The 20,208-nt window shown below is 40.5% G+C and overlaps 1 protein-coding gene across 7 annotated transcripts in view; it reads left to right on the forward strand.

Annotated features, from left to right (window-relative positions):
• DACH1 (dachshund family transcription factor 1) overlaps positions 1-20,208 on the forward strand; it is a 1,193,143-nt gene that overhangs the window by 1,110,089 nt on the left and 62,846 nt on the right. For all 7 annotated transcript variants that reach the window (XM_029603010.1, XM_029603012.1, XM_029603015.1 and 4 more), the window contains one exon: positions 1,360-1,428. In XM_029603010.1, the coding sequence (XP_029458870.1) occupies positions 1,360-1,428 (69 nt within the window). The remainder of the gene's footprint in view (positions 1-1,359; positions 1,429-20,208) is intronic.

Below are 20,208 nucleotides of genomic sequence, written 5' to 3' on the forward strand. Positions count from 1 at the left end.
GCGGTGGCAGACCAGATGCCCCCCCTCCTTCATTGGGGCAGACACCTTGCTCGGACACAGCAGGTGACCGGAAAGTCCTGTGATTACCTCCCAGAAGGCATGGCCTTGCTTGGTTGCAGTGAGCCCTGAGCCGGAGGTGGCTTGGTGCCTGCACAAAAGGGGACACTTGGTTAGTTCACCTATGTTATGGCTCGAGTGCACAGTTGTGTTGTATACTGTCATTGTTGTAATAAAGCTGTGGGCAATTTACTTCACATATGGACTCTTTGGTATTATGTATAGGTGGCAGTGTACTGCTGTCTCCCCTCTGCCCTTTTCCCTGTCACGGCTGCCCAGGTTAAAGAATAAGTTTGTTGATAAAACCCCTTAGAAACTTGAATGTTTGTAATAAAATTGTTGATTCCCTTTTTGTTAGTTTTCATTTTTGAACATTTACCCCAATGTATTTCTTCCCTGAAAGTATAGACGATTGTTGTTGTAAATGCATGTATTTCCAATGCCAAAAAACACTTACTTTCTCTACCTATTTATAAATGTGTGGGTATATTTTAAGCACATAAAAATATATAACATTTCTGCCTAATAATCCTGAATTAAACTCAGAGACAGGTTAATATAAAGTATGTGTGGATACCATTCTAAAAATACTTGCACATGTACTTGAACTCATTTTGCTAAAACCTCCACCAGTCCTTAACAAGTTCATGTAGACGCTCTAGTACTTCACCCTAAACCCCCAGTACTTCACCCAGACTGTCCACCCAAAAGCTGCACACAAAAAAAGGTGTCTGATTTCAATTGCATGAATCTATTACCTGATGTAAAAATGTTTGGTCAAGTTCAGTATGTGTGTATACCTCTTAAAAAATAGCAACTTGTGTGCATATTTCTGAACCCCGCTCCAGAACACCCCCAGATCACCTCTTTTTTTCCACTATTAAATGTTCATGCCATACTTGCAAGTACATGTGCACTCCCTAGGTTTATAAAAGAGTATATATGCATGTACATACTACTTCACACATATATGCTATATTTTCATGCCAAACCCCTTTGAAAATCCACTTGTGTTTTCAGCAAAGTTGTTTTCTATTTGCTATCAAATCTTTTGCAGTGATACCAATAGCTAAATTATGAATATTCAACTTTGAATTTGGAAGGTCAGTTTTGCCACATTGTACCTTTTTGGTTGCTCATTGATTTTCTTTGCAAGCATCATTATCATGGCAAGAGCAGCATTGTTGGCCTTGTAGTCATTAAAAGGGATGATTATATTAGGATTCAGCATGAGTTTAACAGGTTGTAAAATAGGCTTTATGAACCAAATCAACTCTGTCATTTTTACCTTTCCTGCTTTAGACTCTCTGACCCCAGAGATAGACACTGACCGCAGTGGTGGCAGAACAGATGCTGAAAGGACAATACAAGGTAGGAATTTGCAAAAGGCTATAAATCTAGATCTTGCTATATGAGTTTTATTCAGCTTTAGCCTGCTATTCAAGCATGTAGCCTACCATCTGGGCCACATCAAAGCAAGTTCAAACAAGGTCAAGTTCATCCTACTTGTTTATAAGAGTGAATTACTTTGAGTCTAATAGTTTTTTGTAAGCTAAACTGGCCTTTTCTTATATGTAATTCAGTAAAAGTGGGAGAATTTTAATCTAAAACAAGGGTTTGAGAATCTTATGTTATAGCAGGGGCAACAAAGCATATTGAGAACTATCTGCAGGAAATGTTCATTGTAATTTACGGCCTATTTTTCCTTTGTTAAAATGGTGTCCTCCATTTACATAATATGTCTCTTATTAAAGCAGTAATTATGATCTTTAGGTCACGATGTTTCTTGTTTATTAATCCCTTAATAAACTAAGGGTGCTTGATATTGCCTTTGTCTTTCAGTCTGCTATAAATCTATGTAATCCATATGTTTCCAGTAAAGGCCAAAACAGGTCTGTTTTTCATGATATTCACAGTAAATATTCATCAGATATTAAGAAAAAATAGCACTTTCCACTGAATAAAAAAGCTGAAGGACAAAGGAATATCAAATGTTGTAAACTTAAACTTGTGATTCCCTCACTTCCAAATGCCAAACTATCCTCCACCAGAAACAGAGCCTTCTCCATCATCGGACCAAAGTTATGGAATTCGCTACCCCACTTCCTCACCGCACAAGAAAACTTAAAATCCTTCAAAAAAGACCTAAAATCTTGGCTTCTCAACCATACTCTTAAGGACAGCTCTCAATGACTTTATACTATAATCCCATAATCTGCCAACTTTCACTATTCCACTTGGACAATCTCTACTGATTCAAGCTACTGATGCCTCCTTTTATGAAGAACTCAGTTATCTCTGTCTATCTATTCAGTGTACCTACCCTGTGTACACTATGTTTTTGTTCATACCTCTTCTCTTTGGTGCCATTTCCCACTATGTTAAATTTAAAGTTTAAAATCTTTCAATGTAGCAAGTTGTTCTATTTGTAAACCGGAATGAAGGCAACTATGCTATACCTCGGTATATAAAAAAATGCTAAATAAAAAAAATAATAATAAATGAAGCTGAAGGGAGAAAAAACGCAAAAAGAATGTGAGAAAATACTTTTTCACTGAGGTGGACACCTAGAACAGGCTTGCAAGAGGTAAAAAGAGTCAAAACAAAGATAGAATTCAAGCCTGCATGAAATAGACATGAACAGGCCTTAGAAACGGGGTGAAAAAAACCACAAATTGAAGGGAAGGCTTATGAAGCAAGTGGTCCTTTTCTGTCAACATCTTTTATTTTTCTAGAGGTATTTACATGCATGTGATCTAGGGTTGAGATTCATTTGTATAGCTTGGCACCTTGAGAATCACAAGGACCCTTGAAGGCCAGAGTTGAGACTCTTTGATCTAATCTAAGTATTTACTTAGTAATAGACATTTAAATATTTGCATAGTAGGTCTGAGCTATTCTACACAATCTACCTTTCAGAAATTAAATTATTCTTTTTCTGGTTGATATTTCCTTATTGTTTCTTGTTTATTTTAGAAATATTACTCATCATTTACTACAATTCTTTTGGAAGGTATTACTGGAAATGTAGGGTCTGAAAAAGATTATTGCTTAAAAAACATACCTCTCATATAGAACACACAACAAAGGCAAAATTGTCAAAGTAATACTCATAGATTTAGAAGTAGTATGTCATAACATGAAAATGTTATAGACCACTACAGAGTGGACAAGCACCATCTATTCATTGAAATCATAGGTCACCTATATTTTTAACAATTTTTATATTGCACATAAAAGACAACTTATGGCTCAACCGAGATCCACTAACCCAATACGAGTCCAATGTTTCAGGGGTAGATATATATGATGCAGAAATCAAAGAGGCCATCTTATCTCCATTTTCAATCAGAAAAGGAGACAGCAACACCATTTTTAAAGTATTAAATAGGCTGGAAATCCAACCAATCAAAGAACCAAAACAGAAGACTGAAGAGGAAGAACAAAAAATGAAAATTTTAGATCTAAATAATATATGCCAGTCTATAGCCTCATTTAAGCTATATAGAGAAATGCTGGGAGGATAAAAATCCAAAATTGCTCACGCTCATCTGTGTTGTTTAAATAAATTAAATAACCACAAAGGTTGGAGAAACAACATTTATTTCATTAACTCGGACAGTCAATGAGTAACTTTTCCCATCACCATGCGTCTAAATCTATAAGAATCAGCTTTACAATTCTGCCTTTGTTGTATGTTCTTTATGAGAGAGAGTTTTTCTTGTTTTTTGAAGATAATTGTCTCTCCCAACTGTGTGTATTTCTACTTGTTTTAAGGATTATTGCTCTACATAAGGTAGTGAATAGAAGTAAGAAGGAGCACAAGAAGAAAGGATATATTTTATATGTGTTACACTAATTAAAATCTTTTTTAAATCTTTTAACTGTTTGCCAGTTTGGACAGTTTTCAGAAAAAGTAATATACAATTGTTTACGTAAATTTATATAAACCATCTCTTGATAACTTCCTTTGAAAAAGCTAAAAAAACATACTTATTGGTCATTCAGGCTGCCTATATATAAAAATATTACAGTGGCAGTGTTACTTTTCTATCACCTATTCATCTCTTCAGTTGGCCTTGTGAACTACAAATATTGGTGTGATGGTTATGTTGGATGGTGCAAGAAGTATCTTCAGGAGGACTAATGAAGTAAAGGCCTTTCATTCAAGATCTGGGTCACATGGAAATACTTGACTGGGAAATCTCAGTTAATATGTACAGTCTCTTTAAGAGAGGTAGTCCTAGCCCATGTAAGACCTCAGACAGGGAAGTCACTGGAATAAATGTGTTGTATTTGAGATGTCAAAGCCCAAACAGAGTTTTGACTCCTGGATTGTAGAAAAAGGGGAAAGAAAACTTGACAAAAGGGAAAACTATCGTTCGATGAAACATTTGTGATTCTTGGTACCTGGTAAGTCTAAAGGATTTTTAGTCTAATTCCCGGAACTTCTGGAAGGTATGAGTCCAATTTCTAGCTAAGGGGGTTATTTTCCAACCCGTGAAAGGCCATTATTGCGTGCGTTAGGGCCTTATTGCGGCGGTAGCATTCGAATTAGGTGGAGGGGAGGAGTCTTGGAGGAGTTAGGGAGGGGATTAGGGAAATAGGCCGGCAGCACCACTGCTGGCGATAATGTTTAGAACATTATCACTGGCAGTAGCATGGCAATTGCACCACATTTTACGGTGGTGCTATGCCTGCGATAGTGTGCAGCATGGCTGACCACAGCAGGTGAAACCGCACCGCTGTGGTGCGGCTGGCTGCAGGCTATCGCTCCCCCGCCACCCTTTACCGCCGCATTCATCATTCTGCAAGGAATGATGAATCCTGGCCTAAGTCTGGGAGGTTGACAGTTCAAATAGTCTGACTACCAGCATCTGAGGCACAAGCAATTAGCTTTCCTGCTGTAGTAAAATAGCTCTCTACTTTTAAAATAGAAATATGATCAGGAAATGGATTAGATTCTCTTGTCTCTTATCTCTCCAGATTATCCCAGGCCTGCTAGAGGGTTAAACTGCTAAGCTATCCAGCATCCAGCTTGAAGAAAGGTGGTTCCTCTCCCCTGCTCCACCTCTGGCAGCCCTGTCTTCCTGAGTTCTGGTTTTTAAAGGCCATTTCATTGGCCTAAGTTATTGGACATAGGGTTATGGAGTTCTGGTCTCAGAACTCCAGCCCAAGGATTTTTTCAGCCTATGGCCTGAAACTGTATTTTGCAATTCAAACCAGTGTAGGCAGGTGAAAGCTAAAATGAACACACAAATCAAAAACTGCCTTCACCAAATATTTTTAAACTTGATGAAATCTCCAATATAGCTGAATTATCACTCAAATGGAGGAAAAGGCCTCAGAATCAAGCATGCATTGTTTTTACAAAAATAAAATGCTTTAGTAACTTAGTCACAGGTCAAAAAACCTCCATATTGTTGCGCGGGAGGTGGACCCTTGGACCAAGGTGGGGTTGACACTACCTGAAGGAGGTCCCCACCATCGGCAGGTGGAGTGGGCTGACTGACGGAGGCCGGCTGGAGCTTTGCCAAACCAGCCATCATTCCCCACAGGTTGAGCCTTTGGGTACCAGGGCCGGCTGGAGTTAGGTGGGTCTCCATGTGTCTTTGAAGAGGAGATGAAGAGGTCAGCCCAGAGGCAGCAACTATGGAACTGAAGAGTCTGTACTGGAAGAGGCAGAGTCCCGGAGACCCAGGCACCAATAGGAACCAAAGTCTGACAGCCCGAGCAAGAACAGGCCGAAGCCTGAGAGGCCCAGTCCAGGACGAAGACAAGGGGTACGTCATAGAACAAGCTGAAGTCATGGCAGGCGACAATCAAGGAGCTGTGGCAAGGCAAGGCTGAAGTCAAGTCCAGGAAAAAGGCAATAGCGTGGTCGGACAAAGCAGAGATCGGAACTAGGAGATGATCAGAAGCATAGCCAAGTGAAGCAGAGGTCTAGACTAGGAGACGATCAGTAGCGTAATCAGGCGAAGCAGAGGTCTGGACCAGGAGATGATCAGTAGCGTGGTCAGGCAATGCAGTAGTCGGGTCCAGGAGAAGATCAATAGCGTAGTCAGGCAATGCAGTGGTCAGGTCCAGGAGAAGATCAATAGCGTAGTCAGGCAATGCAGTGGTCGGGTCCAGGAGAAGATCAATAGTGTAGTCAGGCAATGCAGTAGTTGGGTCCAGGAGATGGAACACAGGAACGAAGATGACAAACCAGGAACAGGAACTCGCAGGAATCAGAAATCAGGAACACGAAGGAAACACCAGGAGGCAATGAAGTACATGACCAGCATGGAGACCTGTTGCAAAGGCTACTAACAGGAGCTGAGCCCGGCCTTATATACCAGAGCTTCAGTGACATCATCATCTGGGGCATGGCCAAGTTCCTGCCACGGGCCTTTTAAAGGAAGCAGAGATGCGCATGCACGCTCCTAGGGAGGGGCGCAGCGTCTCTCCGCAGGCCACGTGGAGAGGCCCGCCGCAGAGCACAGGAGTCAGTAGCAGAACCAAGAGCGCCAGGGACAGCCCGGGGACAGAGCCGGTGGCCAGAAGCCACGAGGGAAGTGGAGCCAGATGCTGGATTAGGCAGCAGAGGGTAAGAGGGTCTGGCCGTAAGCCTGCTGCAGCCAGCACATGCAACACATATGGCTTCCAAAACTTTATTATGGCAAAAATATTTTTTTCATATTGTTATTTCTTTTTAATTAATCTTAGTTATTTAAAAATGCATCTTAATGTGATGTGCTTTTAAATTCCAAATTGCTTAGCCACCGACGTTGCCAGCGTTTCACTATCACAGCTGCTTCAGGGCGATACCTGAAAACTACAGACACATCAATATCTGTATTAAAGCAAGCATTGAATAATCAATATAATGCATGCTCACAGTATATAAGAATTCAGCACATCTTAATTTCGAAGTTGATTGCTTTCTCTGACTTTTTCTCAAAAACGCTGACATATGCACAGTGAGTCTTTAAAGGAAATGATCTTTAGAGCAATTTTGTGTATTTTGCAATTCTACATGCCTCTTCCTGGATCTGTATTATTACAATCTTTGAAATGTCATGTAATGTTATTTAGTGCTTTCCTTTTTATTCCTCGTTATGTTCTCCAAATGAGGGAGATACACTCTATCACAATTGGATAGGCTAAATTTAGAGTTTCCCAGAATACAGGCTGATACAGCCTGCATTTGGACACGCGTTTTCGACGTGCTAGCTTTACCCCTTATTCAGTAAGGGCGAGTCCAAAACCCGAACCTAATAGCGCCCGCAACATGCAAATGCATGTTGATGGCCCTATTAGGTATTCCCGCGCGATTCAGTAAGTAAAATGTGCAGTCAAGCCGCACATTTTACTTTCAGATATTAGCACCTACCCTAAGATAGGCGTTAATTTCTCCGGGCACCGGGAAACTGCACAGAAAAGCAGTTTTTACTGCTTTTCTGTGCACCCTCCGACTTAATATCATGGCGATGAAGTCGGAGATCCCGAAAGTTACAAAAAGTTTAAAAAAAAAATTTGAAAGCTGCTCGCGGGTTGAAAACTGAATGCTCTATTTTGCCGGCGTCCGGTTTTCGAGCTGTGGCTGTCAGCGGGCTTGAGTACCGACGCCGGCAAAATTGAGCTTCGGCTGTCAAACCCGCTGACAGCCACCGCTCCTGTCTAAAAAGAGGCGCTAGGGATGCGCTGGTGCCCCTAGCGCCTCTTTTTGCCACGGGCCCTAATTTAAATAAATTAATTTAGTGAATCGCGCACACAGCAGAGTGGCCTGTGCGCGTGCCAGGAGAGCGGGTGTTCGCCCGTTCTCCCGCGACTTTTACTGTATCGTCCCAATAAGGAAGGTAATTTTCAAAGCCATTTATGTGAATAAAACCTGGTTTTATGTGTGGAAATGGTTGTTCTAAAATTGACCCGGGCTCACTGTGTGTAACAATATGTGCATAACCTGGTTTCACATGTACTTTTGTGTGCACTGAGGTGAGACATTCTGGGGAGATGGAGTTCAGGTGCAGTCATCAATTACACACTATGATGGTAAATTTATTTCAAACTGGCATGCGGGCACACTTTTGTGTGTGTGTAACAGCACGACCCAGACATACGTCCATTGTATAACTTGCACGCACGTTATAAAATAGACTGGGCTTGTGCACATAGTTTTAAGTGGACGTGCATCTAGGCATCTAGGCACGCATATCCCGATTCTACCATTAAAGCCAGGGTATTTTAAAACCAGCGCGCGTCTATGTCATTGTCATTTTCACTAGTTTGTCCACCAGTTCATCTAGTTAAGGGCTAGATCCTCCAAAACCCACTGGTTGGATAGTCTGCACTCCCCCCCCAGTTAACTCAGACCCTTTAAACCCCTCCAAAATGGCTAGTTTTCTTCTTTTTAACAACTTATACCTCCTCCATAGCAGAAGTAAACTTACGCGGCAGTGAACCTGGACACGCACCAGGGTGCATAATTATTTACATGTACATCGCCTGGTCACATCCCAAAATGCCCATTCCATGCCCACACCATGCCCTTTTTGAAATTGAGTGAGATGTATGTACAGTAATAGATACACGCACATCCAGTGGCTTTAAAAATTCAGTGGAAGCGCTCAAGCCCAACTTGTTCACGCATCTCCTGATTTTGGGGCATGCCAGGCTTATACTTTTGATTTTAAAAAGTATGTACACAAGTGTACATGCATAAGTTACACTCTCCAAAAAGGAGATGTACTGTCACTTTATACTAGTGCATATTCAGCCAATTACTCAAGTATTTTCAAAACAAACTTATGTGTATAACTTTGCTTTGAAAATATTCAGTAAAATCTGCATGTATAATGCACACTAAAAGCCCTATTTTTAAAAGCCGGTGCACATAAAAACCAGGAGATACACGCATCGCTGGGCCGCAAGCACACCGCATACATTTTTAAAGGCCCGTGGCCACACGCATATCTCGTGGGACGCGCAAAACTGGGAATGTGCCTTGCGCGGGCATGTTTTAAAATTTGCTGACATACATGCATGAAAGTCAACAAGATCCTATAGAAAACACACGCGCACTAGCTGTACTCAAATGTCCTCTTAAAATTAGGAACATACTTTTGCACGATAGGTGTATTTTAAAACATACACATGGGAGTTCACGCACAATTTAAAATACCAGTGTTTCCTTGTTCGCACACTCGTTTTTAAATCGATGTACATCATACATCTACTCTTTTTGATCAGAATTCCCTTTCCTTAAGCATGCTGACACCTTTACAAGTACACACTTAAAAAAAAAGCTTTTATTGCTTTTTTGGGCATTGTAAAGCTACTTATAATTATATACATAGTTCCTAAGTTACAGGAAACATTTTGCTTTACATGTAAAGTTATATGGAAGCTGTTTTATCAGTCTGCCTTCTTCAGTCTGATGCTTCAATTTTATACTGTTGAAAATACTTTTACATTTGGAGCTGGATTTTTCTCTTTCTTTCAGGTCTGCCTCATATACCTTCTGGCAATTTAACCTGATCTGACTCTGGACTTTCACAGGTTGCTTAAATATGCCCTTATTTGGGTCACTAATTGTTGCTCCTTTACCTGCAGTTAGCAGGATTTTAACCATGTTTTTGCTATTATGTGTATGGTTAGTCCATTCCATCGCATATACATTTTCTGTATCTTGGGCATTTATTAAATGTTTTTAAACTAATTTAAACAATCTTTTAATACAATTAATTTAAAAAATGTATGCTTTAAAATAATGTTATGGATCTCAGTTAAAGGTGTGCATGTCAGAAAGTTCAAAACTATGGGCCTCATTTTCCAGAGGGATCGCACGCGATAAGGGACGTTTCGCACGCGAAAAGTCCCTTATCGCATGCGATACCAAAATGGGGGCGGATTCGCCCCCGGAAGAGGAGGAGTCAGGGCGTCACCGGGGCCGACTCTGCGAAGACGCCGCAGACGACAAAAAGGTAAGGCCCTTTTCGTGTCCGAGTTCGCGCCCGATATCTACACCTTCTATGGTGGCGTTATTAGGTGTGAAACCGGCAGCGATCGCTCTGCGACAGTGCGATCGCTGCCGGCTAGTGCAGGCCCGCCCGCCGTTTCGGCCCCCCACCCCTCATTCCCTAAAGTATCGCAGGCCTGCGATACTTTAGAAAATGAGGCCCTTTGAGTACTCTTGCAACTATAAATCACCATCTCCTTCTAAAATTCTAATATCACAAAATACAGCACAAATGTTTTTTGAGATAATATTCCACAATTATAAAGAACAGCCCCCAGCACACGTACCACGTTGGTACACAAAACCCTTCCTCCCAGCATGTTCCTGCTTCTTACTGGCACCATGATCATTTTCAAAATTCATGGGCTGTCTGGCTTAGTCTTACGATGTACAATGTTATTTCAGTCGGCTCATGAGTTTTTCAAATGCTCATGGTGCTAGCATTTATGAAGGAACAGCATGCTGAGATGAAGATCAAGTATATGGCATTGCAGTTGAATTCAGTTTGATGCGAGGATAAGCATGCAATTTTGTCAGAAAAGGAGGATACAATGGAACAGAACTTTGGGATTTTATGTTGGGAGTGGAAAAGAGAGGGGGGACTCCCCTGCAGGAGATAGGATGTAGTAGGACTTTGGATTTTATTCCCCCATTCCCACCCTGTAATTGTATGTCATTGTGGGACCTTTCCTATCCGCCTCCCACCATGCTTCTGGGGGCAAAGGTTGGCATTCCAACATCTCCTTAAGAGATTTAGAAATATAATATCTCAGAAGATTTCAGAACCGTGACTTTGACTAAGTTTTCCACTTTCATGTTTAATTCCATTAGCTTTTATTTTTTTTTTAATTTAATGTTTATTAATCTTTTTCCATAATTTACAAGAGTAACAAACTTTTTTAAACATACAATGCAATTATATCCATCCTTATTTCACAATTCCACAAGTGAAAAACAAAAAGAAAAACATACAAATTATACATCAATGCCAATAAGGATTTCAGATCACCCTCTTGTATTCATAGATAACTTCGTTAAGGTACGTATGTGGGGGATCCAGACGTTATAAAGAGCATTACGTTCCAAATACTATGTCAAAAGAAATAAAAAAGGAAGAGGTGCACATTATCCATATTGCCCTTACTCTAGGATTCAGCTCTCTCAGTTCCATAATTATCTATAAAGGATCGCAAGTGTGTAGGATCATAATACACATATTTGTTATTATTAATATACATTAAACATTTACAAGGATATCTTATTGTTATTTTTGCCCCAAGTTGTCTAGCTTCTTGACACATCTGTAACATTTGCTTTTTGCGCTGCTGTGTATTTCTTGCGATATCTGGGTAAATTCTAATTTTCTCCTCGAAAAACAGCTTTTCTCTATTACGAAGAAAACTCTTTAAAACCAAATCACGGTCCCCAGAGAAAACAAATGTACACAGTACTGTTCCATGGAACTCTACTTGCTCCATTGTAGAAGATTCAAGAAATGCTGTTAGATCAACCCCTATGTTATTAGGGGGATTCTGTTCTTGTTGGGATCCGTCAATCATTTTCTTCACAAAGTATATATTAGTGATAGGTGGTATAGCCTCAATTGAAAATAATAAAACTTCCTTCAAATATTTTTTAAAGAGGTCACGTAATGAGATGTATTTTATAGAGGGAAAGTTTAGTATCCTGAGGTTTAGATATCTTTGGTAATTTTCCAGCTCTTCCAGCTTTCTCATAGTGTTAGCCTCACTTTTAATTAAATTCACTTGGACTTCTTGAACTTTTGTCATAGTCTCTTCAATTTCTTTAACCTTCTTATCATGCAAATCCAATATAGGTTTAGTTTCACTGTCCTTTTGTTGTAAATTGGTTACAGCTGCAGTTAAAGTTACTATTGCTTTTTCTAGAGCAACCAGGGCACTACATACACTATCCAATGTTACAACTTGCGGCCTTGATAATTTGAAACTGGTATCCAGGCTTACCTCCTGACTCCGACAGACCTCTGAGATTCTCAGCATTTCCTCTGTCGGTTCCTCTCCCCCTCCGGTGATATTCGCAGCTGCGTTCTCATCCGACTCGACCTGCATTGCGGTTCTTTGTTGTTCAATCCGCTCTCCTCTGGCATCCAGAGACGCTGCTGCTCCCATGGCTCCCGATCCAGAAGCAGTTACATCCGCCTGGCCTCCTATCGGCCCCTTCGGCTGCGTTGCACAGGCCTGCTCGGGGATCGTGCAGTGTATAGGGGGAGAGGGAGTATTGGACGCCCCAGGGCTTAGAGAAGTTGAAATGCCCAATGGCGTCTGAGTTTGCTCCATACCCAACGCCTCCACGCCGAAGAAGCCCTCAATCGATGGTTGGAGGGGGACTGGCAAGGCTGTGGATGCAGAAACCAGCCTTACCTTCCCCTTCCTCTTAGTGTGAGGCATTCTTTTTCGAGGAAGGAAAGAAAATTGAAATGAGTGAGGAGCTCCTTCCTCTTCTTACGGAGCCATCTTGGATCCCTTCCCTAGTTCCATTAGCTTTTACATTCTATATCCCTTATGAGGCACACAGAAACAATAGATTTTCCCATTCTTATTAATAACTCTTTGGCCCTTCAGGTTCTCAGTCAAGGTACTGGTCTGGAAGTAAAAGATCTCCATCAATGTAGATTTTATTTTCATTACAGAATCCATTATAAAATATTATGTACTATTCATAAAATATTATATGAGGAAAATACCAAATGGCTTAACACCAAAATTCGAATACATGTCCCACAAAGAAACTTGCAATCCACTAATAAAGGGCTTTTATCAATTCCATCATTAAAATCAGCGAGTCTCACACAAGTAAGGGACAGAGCAATAATGCTAGCAGGCCCAACACTGTGTAACACGATGGCACAAGAATTAAGAGTGATCACAGAGCATAAACGTTTTAAATCCGATCTTAAAATTTGGTTGTGCACATAGGCATTTACATTTGCGAGCAATGACACATAGATTTGTTTTATTTCATTTTTACTAATTTTACTATGTGTATAGGTTTTTAAGAAGTTTTATTTAATGTATTTTATGTTCTGCATAGGATTTTAAGATTGATGGTCATTTTACGCTATAGATTACGTTTTTAGAAATATCAATATTAATGTTTTTATTATTTTATTAATATGACTATGATGTAATAGCATAATTATTTAGATGTTTGGCACTTGAACTAATTCTATTGTTTGTATTTTATTAATTTATATTTTGTGCCATGTGAACCGTTGTGAAGGAATTGATCCAAATGACGGTATATAAACCTTACTAAAGAAATAAATAAATATCCTACTGCGAGAACCATAGCCAGCGAATAATTATGCATGTCTCTGTTGTCATACCGTATCAGTGCACATATGACCAGCCTGCTAATTTCATCCTATAATTTTTTATCTATCAGCTACTCATATCAATAGATTATACATTGGATCTGCTTCAGAGATTAATTATAGGACCTGTACCATATATATATACAGTTACAGCTAAAACTTTCCCCAAATTATAATTCTTACAGAAAACAGGGCTTACCAATATTCATAGTGCTCTCATGAAGGACATCCCGATCTGCAGTTCTAATTTTCCAAGATAAAAACTGGAAGTATAGGCCCATAAATGCAGAGAGGCAAAACCAGAACTAACTTAACCAGTGTTTTATGATCTAGAACTATCTGATTACCTTAATTGTACAGTCTCATAAAATTCAAAATTATTTCTAGTTATAGGTTTTATAGTAGGCAAAATAACATTGTCAGCTATAATCTTATTAGGTTACTTAATACGATTATGATTAGAATAGCTGAAATAGTGTAAGACTTTTTAATATTTAGTTTTACTTTGTCTGTTTCTTACTGTTGATATGGAAAATACAGTAACCATTTACTTTGACACATAAAACATTTGCCTTGACTAAGAGGTGATACAGAATTATTTGAGAATTCTCGGCAAGAAAGCAATAATACATTTGTTTCCTTTCCCCTGATTCAGTGGACTGGCATTTGGCAGCTTTTCAGAACAAACTAATTAATTAAAGAGAACATTGATTAGGTAAAACAAAAGGCAGCATTGATTGCAGACAGCAACCAGTAAATAGGTTATTGTTTCATAGTGTTCATAGATCATTTTTAGCTATAACTCTATATTCTGAATAGGGTAATTAGTCATGTAATTTATCTTAAAAAAAACCCAGAAGGGTTTGATATATGCTTTCAATATCCCCCAGAGCAAGGCTCTTTATCTGTATGTGCCTCAGTTTATCTAACTATAATTGGGTAATAGTAATAATAATGTTTCTTTTCATTCCACCACTTGTAAAGCTGACATACAGTCCTGACACCAGAAATGTGTCATCAAGTCATGTCCATGTATGTTTCCAAAATATTAAAGTATCTATGCACTAAAACTCAAGCTAACAAACAGGGTCATTTATCAAATAGCGTTATGGCATTTTTGCATGCGTTAAACACTTTTAACGCACGCAAAAACCCCTTAACACATGCAATAGCACCACAATGTATAGTGCGATGCAAATCAGAAAAAGAGGAGTAGTTAGGGACAGGCTGGGTTCACTGTTTTGTAAAGCCCTATCACAAGACTCTAATGCTGATTTTAGCTACACCTTTTTCAGTAGCATTAAGCCATGTGGTAGCTTGTGTTAAGGCTGTATTGCATGTTGTGATGTGTTGTCAAATGCCAGTTTTAGTAGTTTTGGGGAGAGAGAGAGAGAGTGGGTAACATCAAGCTAGGTTGAGAGAACATTGCACAAATCTCATCTTTGAGTGAGTTTCCTCACTCCGATGGTCATCAAATCTTCACAAGAGAGCACTGTTCTGTTCATACGCCTCACTTTGAATGTAAAAGTGGCCCCTAACCACTACACTAATACCTAAACCTCACCTCGAGTTACTAGGTGGGCCTCCATAGAGATATAAATATCTCTCTCTCTCTCTCTCTCTCCCCCCCCCCCCCCCCCCCTCAGTGGCCCTGACAGCTTGGCTGGCTCTCCAGGATCTTAAAACTACTACTAAACATGGTCCCCCCAGTAGTTGTATGTAGGAAATACAACAATTCTGGCACTTCACATAGGTATTAGCGTAAATTGTGATAAACTGCCTATTAGGGATGTGAATAGTTTTTTAACGATTTAAATTGTAGTCCAATAATTTTAAAATCATCATTAATCGGTAAGGGACTCGATACAATAGGAATTCCCTCGATTTATCATGAAAAATCATTAAATCAAGAATGGGAATTATTTGGGGGGAGGGCGGGAAAACCAGCATACCAAAACAACCCCTAAACCCACCCTGACCCTTTAAAACCAATCCTTTACCCTCCCCCACCCTCCCGAACCCCCCCAAAATGTTAAATTACCTGGTGGTCCAGTGAGGGGGGGGGGGTCCCGGTGCGATCTCCCGCTCTCGGGCCATCGGCGCCATTTTGGCTACCACTGATAAAAATGGCGCCGATGGCCCGATAAAAAAAAACCCACCCCAACCCTTTACAAATTACCCCTTTGCTTCTCCCACCCTCCCGACCCCCAAAAAAACCTTTTACATGTACCTGGTGGTCTAGCGGGGGGTCCGGGAGCCATCCCTTCAATCATAACCTCGGTGCTGGTGCTGGACTGTTTCAAAATGGTGCCGATCACCTTTGCCCTCACTATGTCACAGGGAGCGACTGTCGCTCCCTGTGACAAAGTGAGGGCAAAGGCCATCGACTGCCAGTATGGCGCCGATCGCTTTGCCCTCACTATGTCACAGGGAGCGACGTCGCTCCCTGTGACATAGTGAGGGCAAAGGCGATCGGCACCATTTTGAAACCAGTCCAACAGCACCGGCACCGAGGGTATGATTGAAGGGATGGCTCCCGGATCCCCCTATAGACCACCAGGTACATGTAAAAGGTTTTTGGGGGGGTCGGGAGGGTCGGGAGGGTGGGAGAAGCAAAGGGGGTAATTTGTAAAGGGTCGGGGTGGGTTTTTTTTTATCAGGCCATCGGCGCCATTTTTATCAGTGGTAGCCAAAATGGCGCCGATGTCCCGAGAGCGGGAGATCGTGCCGGGACCCCCCCCCCCCACTGGACCACCAGGTAATTTAACATTTGGGGGGGGGGTTCGGGAGGGTGGGAGAGCAAAGGGGTCATTTGTAAAGGGTTGGGGTGGGGGGTTTTTTATCTGCTCAGGCCTCACTAAAAAATTAATGATGTGAATTGGAATCGGAACCGATTCCAATTCACATCTCTAACAATCCGATTTTTTTCTCCCTCCATCCGAACCTGATCGTTAAAACGATCGGGCACACGATTCACATCTCTACTGCCTACTACCATAAAACATGCACCATTTTCCTATCACATGCAATATTTAGTGCACATTGAAAAATCCAGGCCAAAGTTTTAATATAAACATTGCTAAAAATGTTACGCATATGTCAATACACCATTTAATGGGCTATCCACCAAATTTAAAAGCATAGATGTAAAAAATGACTCACATGCACATTAACCCAAAAAAGGATAGTGCTTCAGTGCTTTTGCTGCTAGATCACTTAATAGTAAATAGAACAACAATATAACATGCACAGTCCTCTTTAACCCATAACTCCAGCTCTTTGCTTCAAAACTAAATCAAAGTAAACTTGGCAAATAAGAAAGCCTGTCAGTTCTGTGTATTAAAGGAGAGCAGAGAGTTTCAGGAAAAGAAAAACAAGATGTGTGCTTCTGTCCTCTGTCTTCTGTGTTAGCAAGGGTCTTGAAAACTTAATCAGAGGACGTGGTTGCAGAGAAACTGGAGCATAAAAAGAAGCAAACCTGCCTATCCTGATTTATTAAGCACATATCAATCTGATTATCCCCCTCTATGAGCACCTTGTGGTGGTTGGCCAGTAATGGAAGATAGTTTCTGAGGCTATCAAAGCTTGAAGAAAGAACACTACACTCAAACAAAAAAAATTGATAAGCTCAAAGAAACCTTTCAGACATAGAATACTGTTCATCTTCAAACCTCAGAATGCCTACTGCGATTGGCAGTAACTTTCCAATGACAGCAAAGACCTTTATAATCTGTTAATCTATTGCCTCACATTGCATTTCCATTGGATAAGTAACTATGGATATATTTCTGAAGTACTAAAGTAGGGATGTGCATTTGTTTCTTCTGTTTATGTCTGTGTGTACCTCGCCAACTTTATAGTATATGTCAAAAAATTATTATATGTGTATTTTTAATAATAAGTTATGTGCATAATATCCACTTTTTCGGATGTACTATAAAGTTGGCAAGGTACACATGTACCCGCCAAAGCGAAACAAACAAATGCACATCCCCTCTCAAGTATGTGTTGGTGTCTCTTCTCTGTGCCACCTCCTCTGTTTACACTCTCATGCCCGCAACTCTCCCTGTCCTATACTCTGCATCTCCTACATTTTCTTCCTTTCTAGCATCTCCATCTTCATCCCATTCATTCCACAGAAGGAATTTTTTTTATAATTTTCTCTTTATTAAAATTTCATTTAATACAATGAAGCAATGAAATATAAGTTTGCAGAAAAGCAATACCTTTGCAAATAAACAGAAAAGATAAATCAACTGTGCAAAATCTCATCTAACATATAATAGGGAAATAATTCAGGAAAATGTCTATATAAAGAAAAAATAAAGATGAGTAGTACCTGATTACTTCTGATTATAGGCTAATTAACCTCCTCAAAAGCTAATCTTCCAACCTACACTCAACATTTTTATTCAATATAAAATTTTCCAAGTGGAAAGGGTCTGTAAAAATAAACTTATTAGATTGAAACGTAATGAAACACCAACATGGAAACTTTAAAAAGAAAGAAGCTCCAAGAGCTAGCACTTTACTCTTCAATAAAAGGAAATGTCTCCTTCAAGCTTGAGTAGGACGGGAGACATCAGGAAATACAGAAATCTTTTGCCCACAAAAAGAAATATCCATATTTTTGAAATATTTAAAGAAAATCAGATTTTTAGCCTGTTCAGCACAAAACAAAACAATTAAAGTAGCTCTATTTGATATTAAATCTAAAGATTCGTTCAAAAATGTTGTAATACCTGGGCTATCTGGAGGAAAAGACTGCCTACCCTGATTATCTAAACTCTTGTGCTTAGGTAGATGGAATATTTTAGAAATAGATGGTAAATTATCCTCTTGAAATGCTAAATTCTCTTTCAGATATTTTTTTAAACATTTCATTTGCAGACAATAAATTGGTGCATGAAAACTAATAAATCACAAGTTTTTAATTCTAGATAAATTTTCCAATACCTCAATTTCATTATGCAAAGCTAGGTTATCTTTAATATGAGCTGACTCTGCATTTAATAATAATGAAACCTGCAAATTCAAAACAGTGGTAGATTTTTCAAGTTCTTGCAGTCTCTTCCTCTGTGAGTCAAGGGCGGATCTGGGCTCAACTACAAAGGAATTAAATTGTGAAATAGATTGAGACACATTGTTGTCAAGTTTAGCAATTAATTTCCAAAGGTCTGATAGCATTACATTGGGGGGCATGGGAATATCTTCATCTTTGCTTAATATCATAATTTTTGATGTTGTATAGACACTTTCAGATTCACTTGGAAAAGAGGTGGGTACTTACAGTAGTCAAAATGGGACATACTACCTCATGGCCAGTTCTCTCCAAATCTCCTGCTAGGAGGAGGGGAGGTGGTCAGCTGGAGCCAGGACTCAAGGAGGCACCTGAAGAGGAGCCCCTGCTGCAGTCATTAAGAGGCAACTCATCATCCGTTGCAAGTGATTATCCATGGGACCTCAAACCACAGCTGGAGCAGGAGACGAAGTATAAAACTTGGGTTTCCTTTTCCTTCCCATCAGAGCAGAGCTGTAGTGTGCAGCTTCAGCAGCACACCAGCAGCTGCGTACTACAGACCTCAGGTTTTATCAGAGCAGTTGGGCTCTCTTGATGATGTCACCATCAGCGTCCCCAGCTGGGGAGTGGTCTCGCCGCGATCTTCTCATAGCTGGTCCAGATAGTAAATTTGTCCACAGGATCTTGAAGTATACTCCTTGTCTAGGAGAACTCCCTACTTTACTGTCACAGGCCTCAGGTTTTATGAGAGCAGTCGGGCCGTCTTGATGATGTCACCATCAGCATCCTCGGGTGAGGAGGGGAATCACAACGATTTTCACACAGCTGGTTCAGTTAGTAAATTTGCCCACAGATCTTGAAGAATACTCCTCTTCTAGGAGAGTTCCTCACCTTATTGCTGTAGGCTTCAGATTTGTTGGAGCAATTGGACCCTCTTGATGACATCACCATCAGCGTCCCCTTGTGAGGAGGGGGCATTGCTGCAATCTTTACGCAGCTGGTCCAGATAGTAAATTCGCCCACAGGATCTTGAAGTATACTTATCTAGGAGAACTCCCTACCTTACTGCTATAGCCCTCAGGTTTTATTAGAGTAGTCGGGCCCTCTTGATGATGTCACCATCAGCATCCCTGGGTGGGGTGGGCATCGCCACAATATTCATGGAGCTGGTCCAGATAGTAAATTCTCCAACAGATCTTGAAGTATACTCCTCATCTAGGACAGCTCCCCACCTTATTGCTGCAGGTCTCACGATTTGTCAGAGCAATTGGGCCCTCTTGATGATGTCACTGTCAGCAAGCCCAGGTGGGGAGGGAGCATTGCTGTGATCTTCATGCAGCTGGTCCAGATAGTAAATTTGCCCACAGGATCTTGAAGTATACTCCTTGTCTATGAGAACTCCCTTCACAGAAGGAATTTTGCCATCCCAGACTATGGAGGGATCTGACATCTAGCCATATCCCCTCTATAAACACTCTGTACTTTTGGGGCTAGGGCTTACTTAGCCCCAGTAATGATTTGCAAGGGCAATATAAAGAAATTGTGTGGGATAAGGTGTGTATGTGGGGGGGGGGGGGGAAATCCCAAAGCAGTATCAACCCTGCTTGAGATAATAGCAGGATGACCCAGTCTGGAATTGCCTCCAAACTCTTTGAAAAGAGCTCTATAGTCAAACAAAAATACAAATTGTTGACTTCAATGACCAGACCACTGTTCTGCCTAACAACTCCTAATGCTTGCAGTAGTCATTGGCTCGAACAACTGCTGCATGAACAG

This window comes from Rhinatrema bivittatum, chromosome 5 (genome assembly GCF_901001135.1).
Source record: "Rhinatrema bivittatum chromosome 5, aRhiBiv1.1, whole genome shotgun sequence".
Taxonomy (NCBI): Eukaryota; Metazoa; Chordata; class Amphibia; order Gymnophiona; family Rhinatrematidae; genus Rhinatrema; species Rhinatrema bivittatum.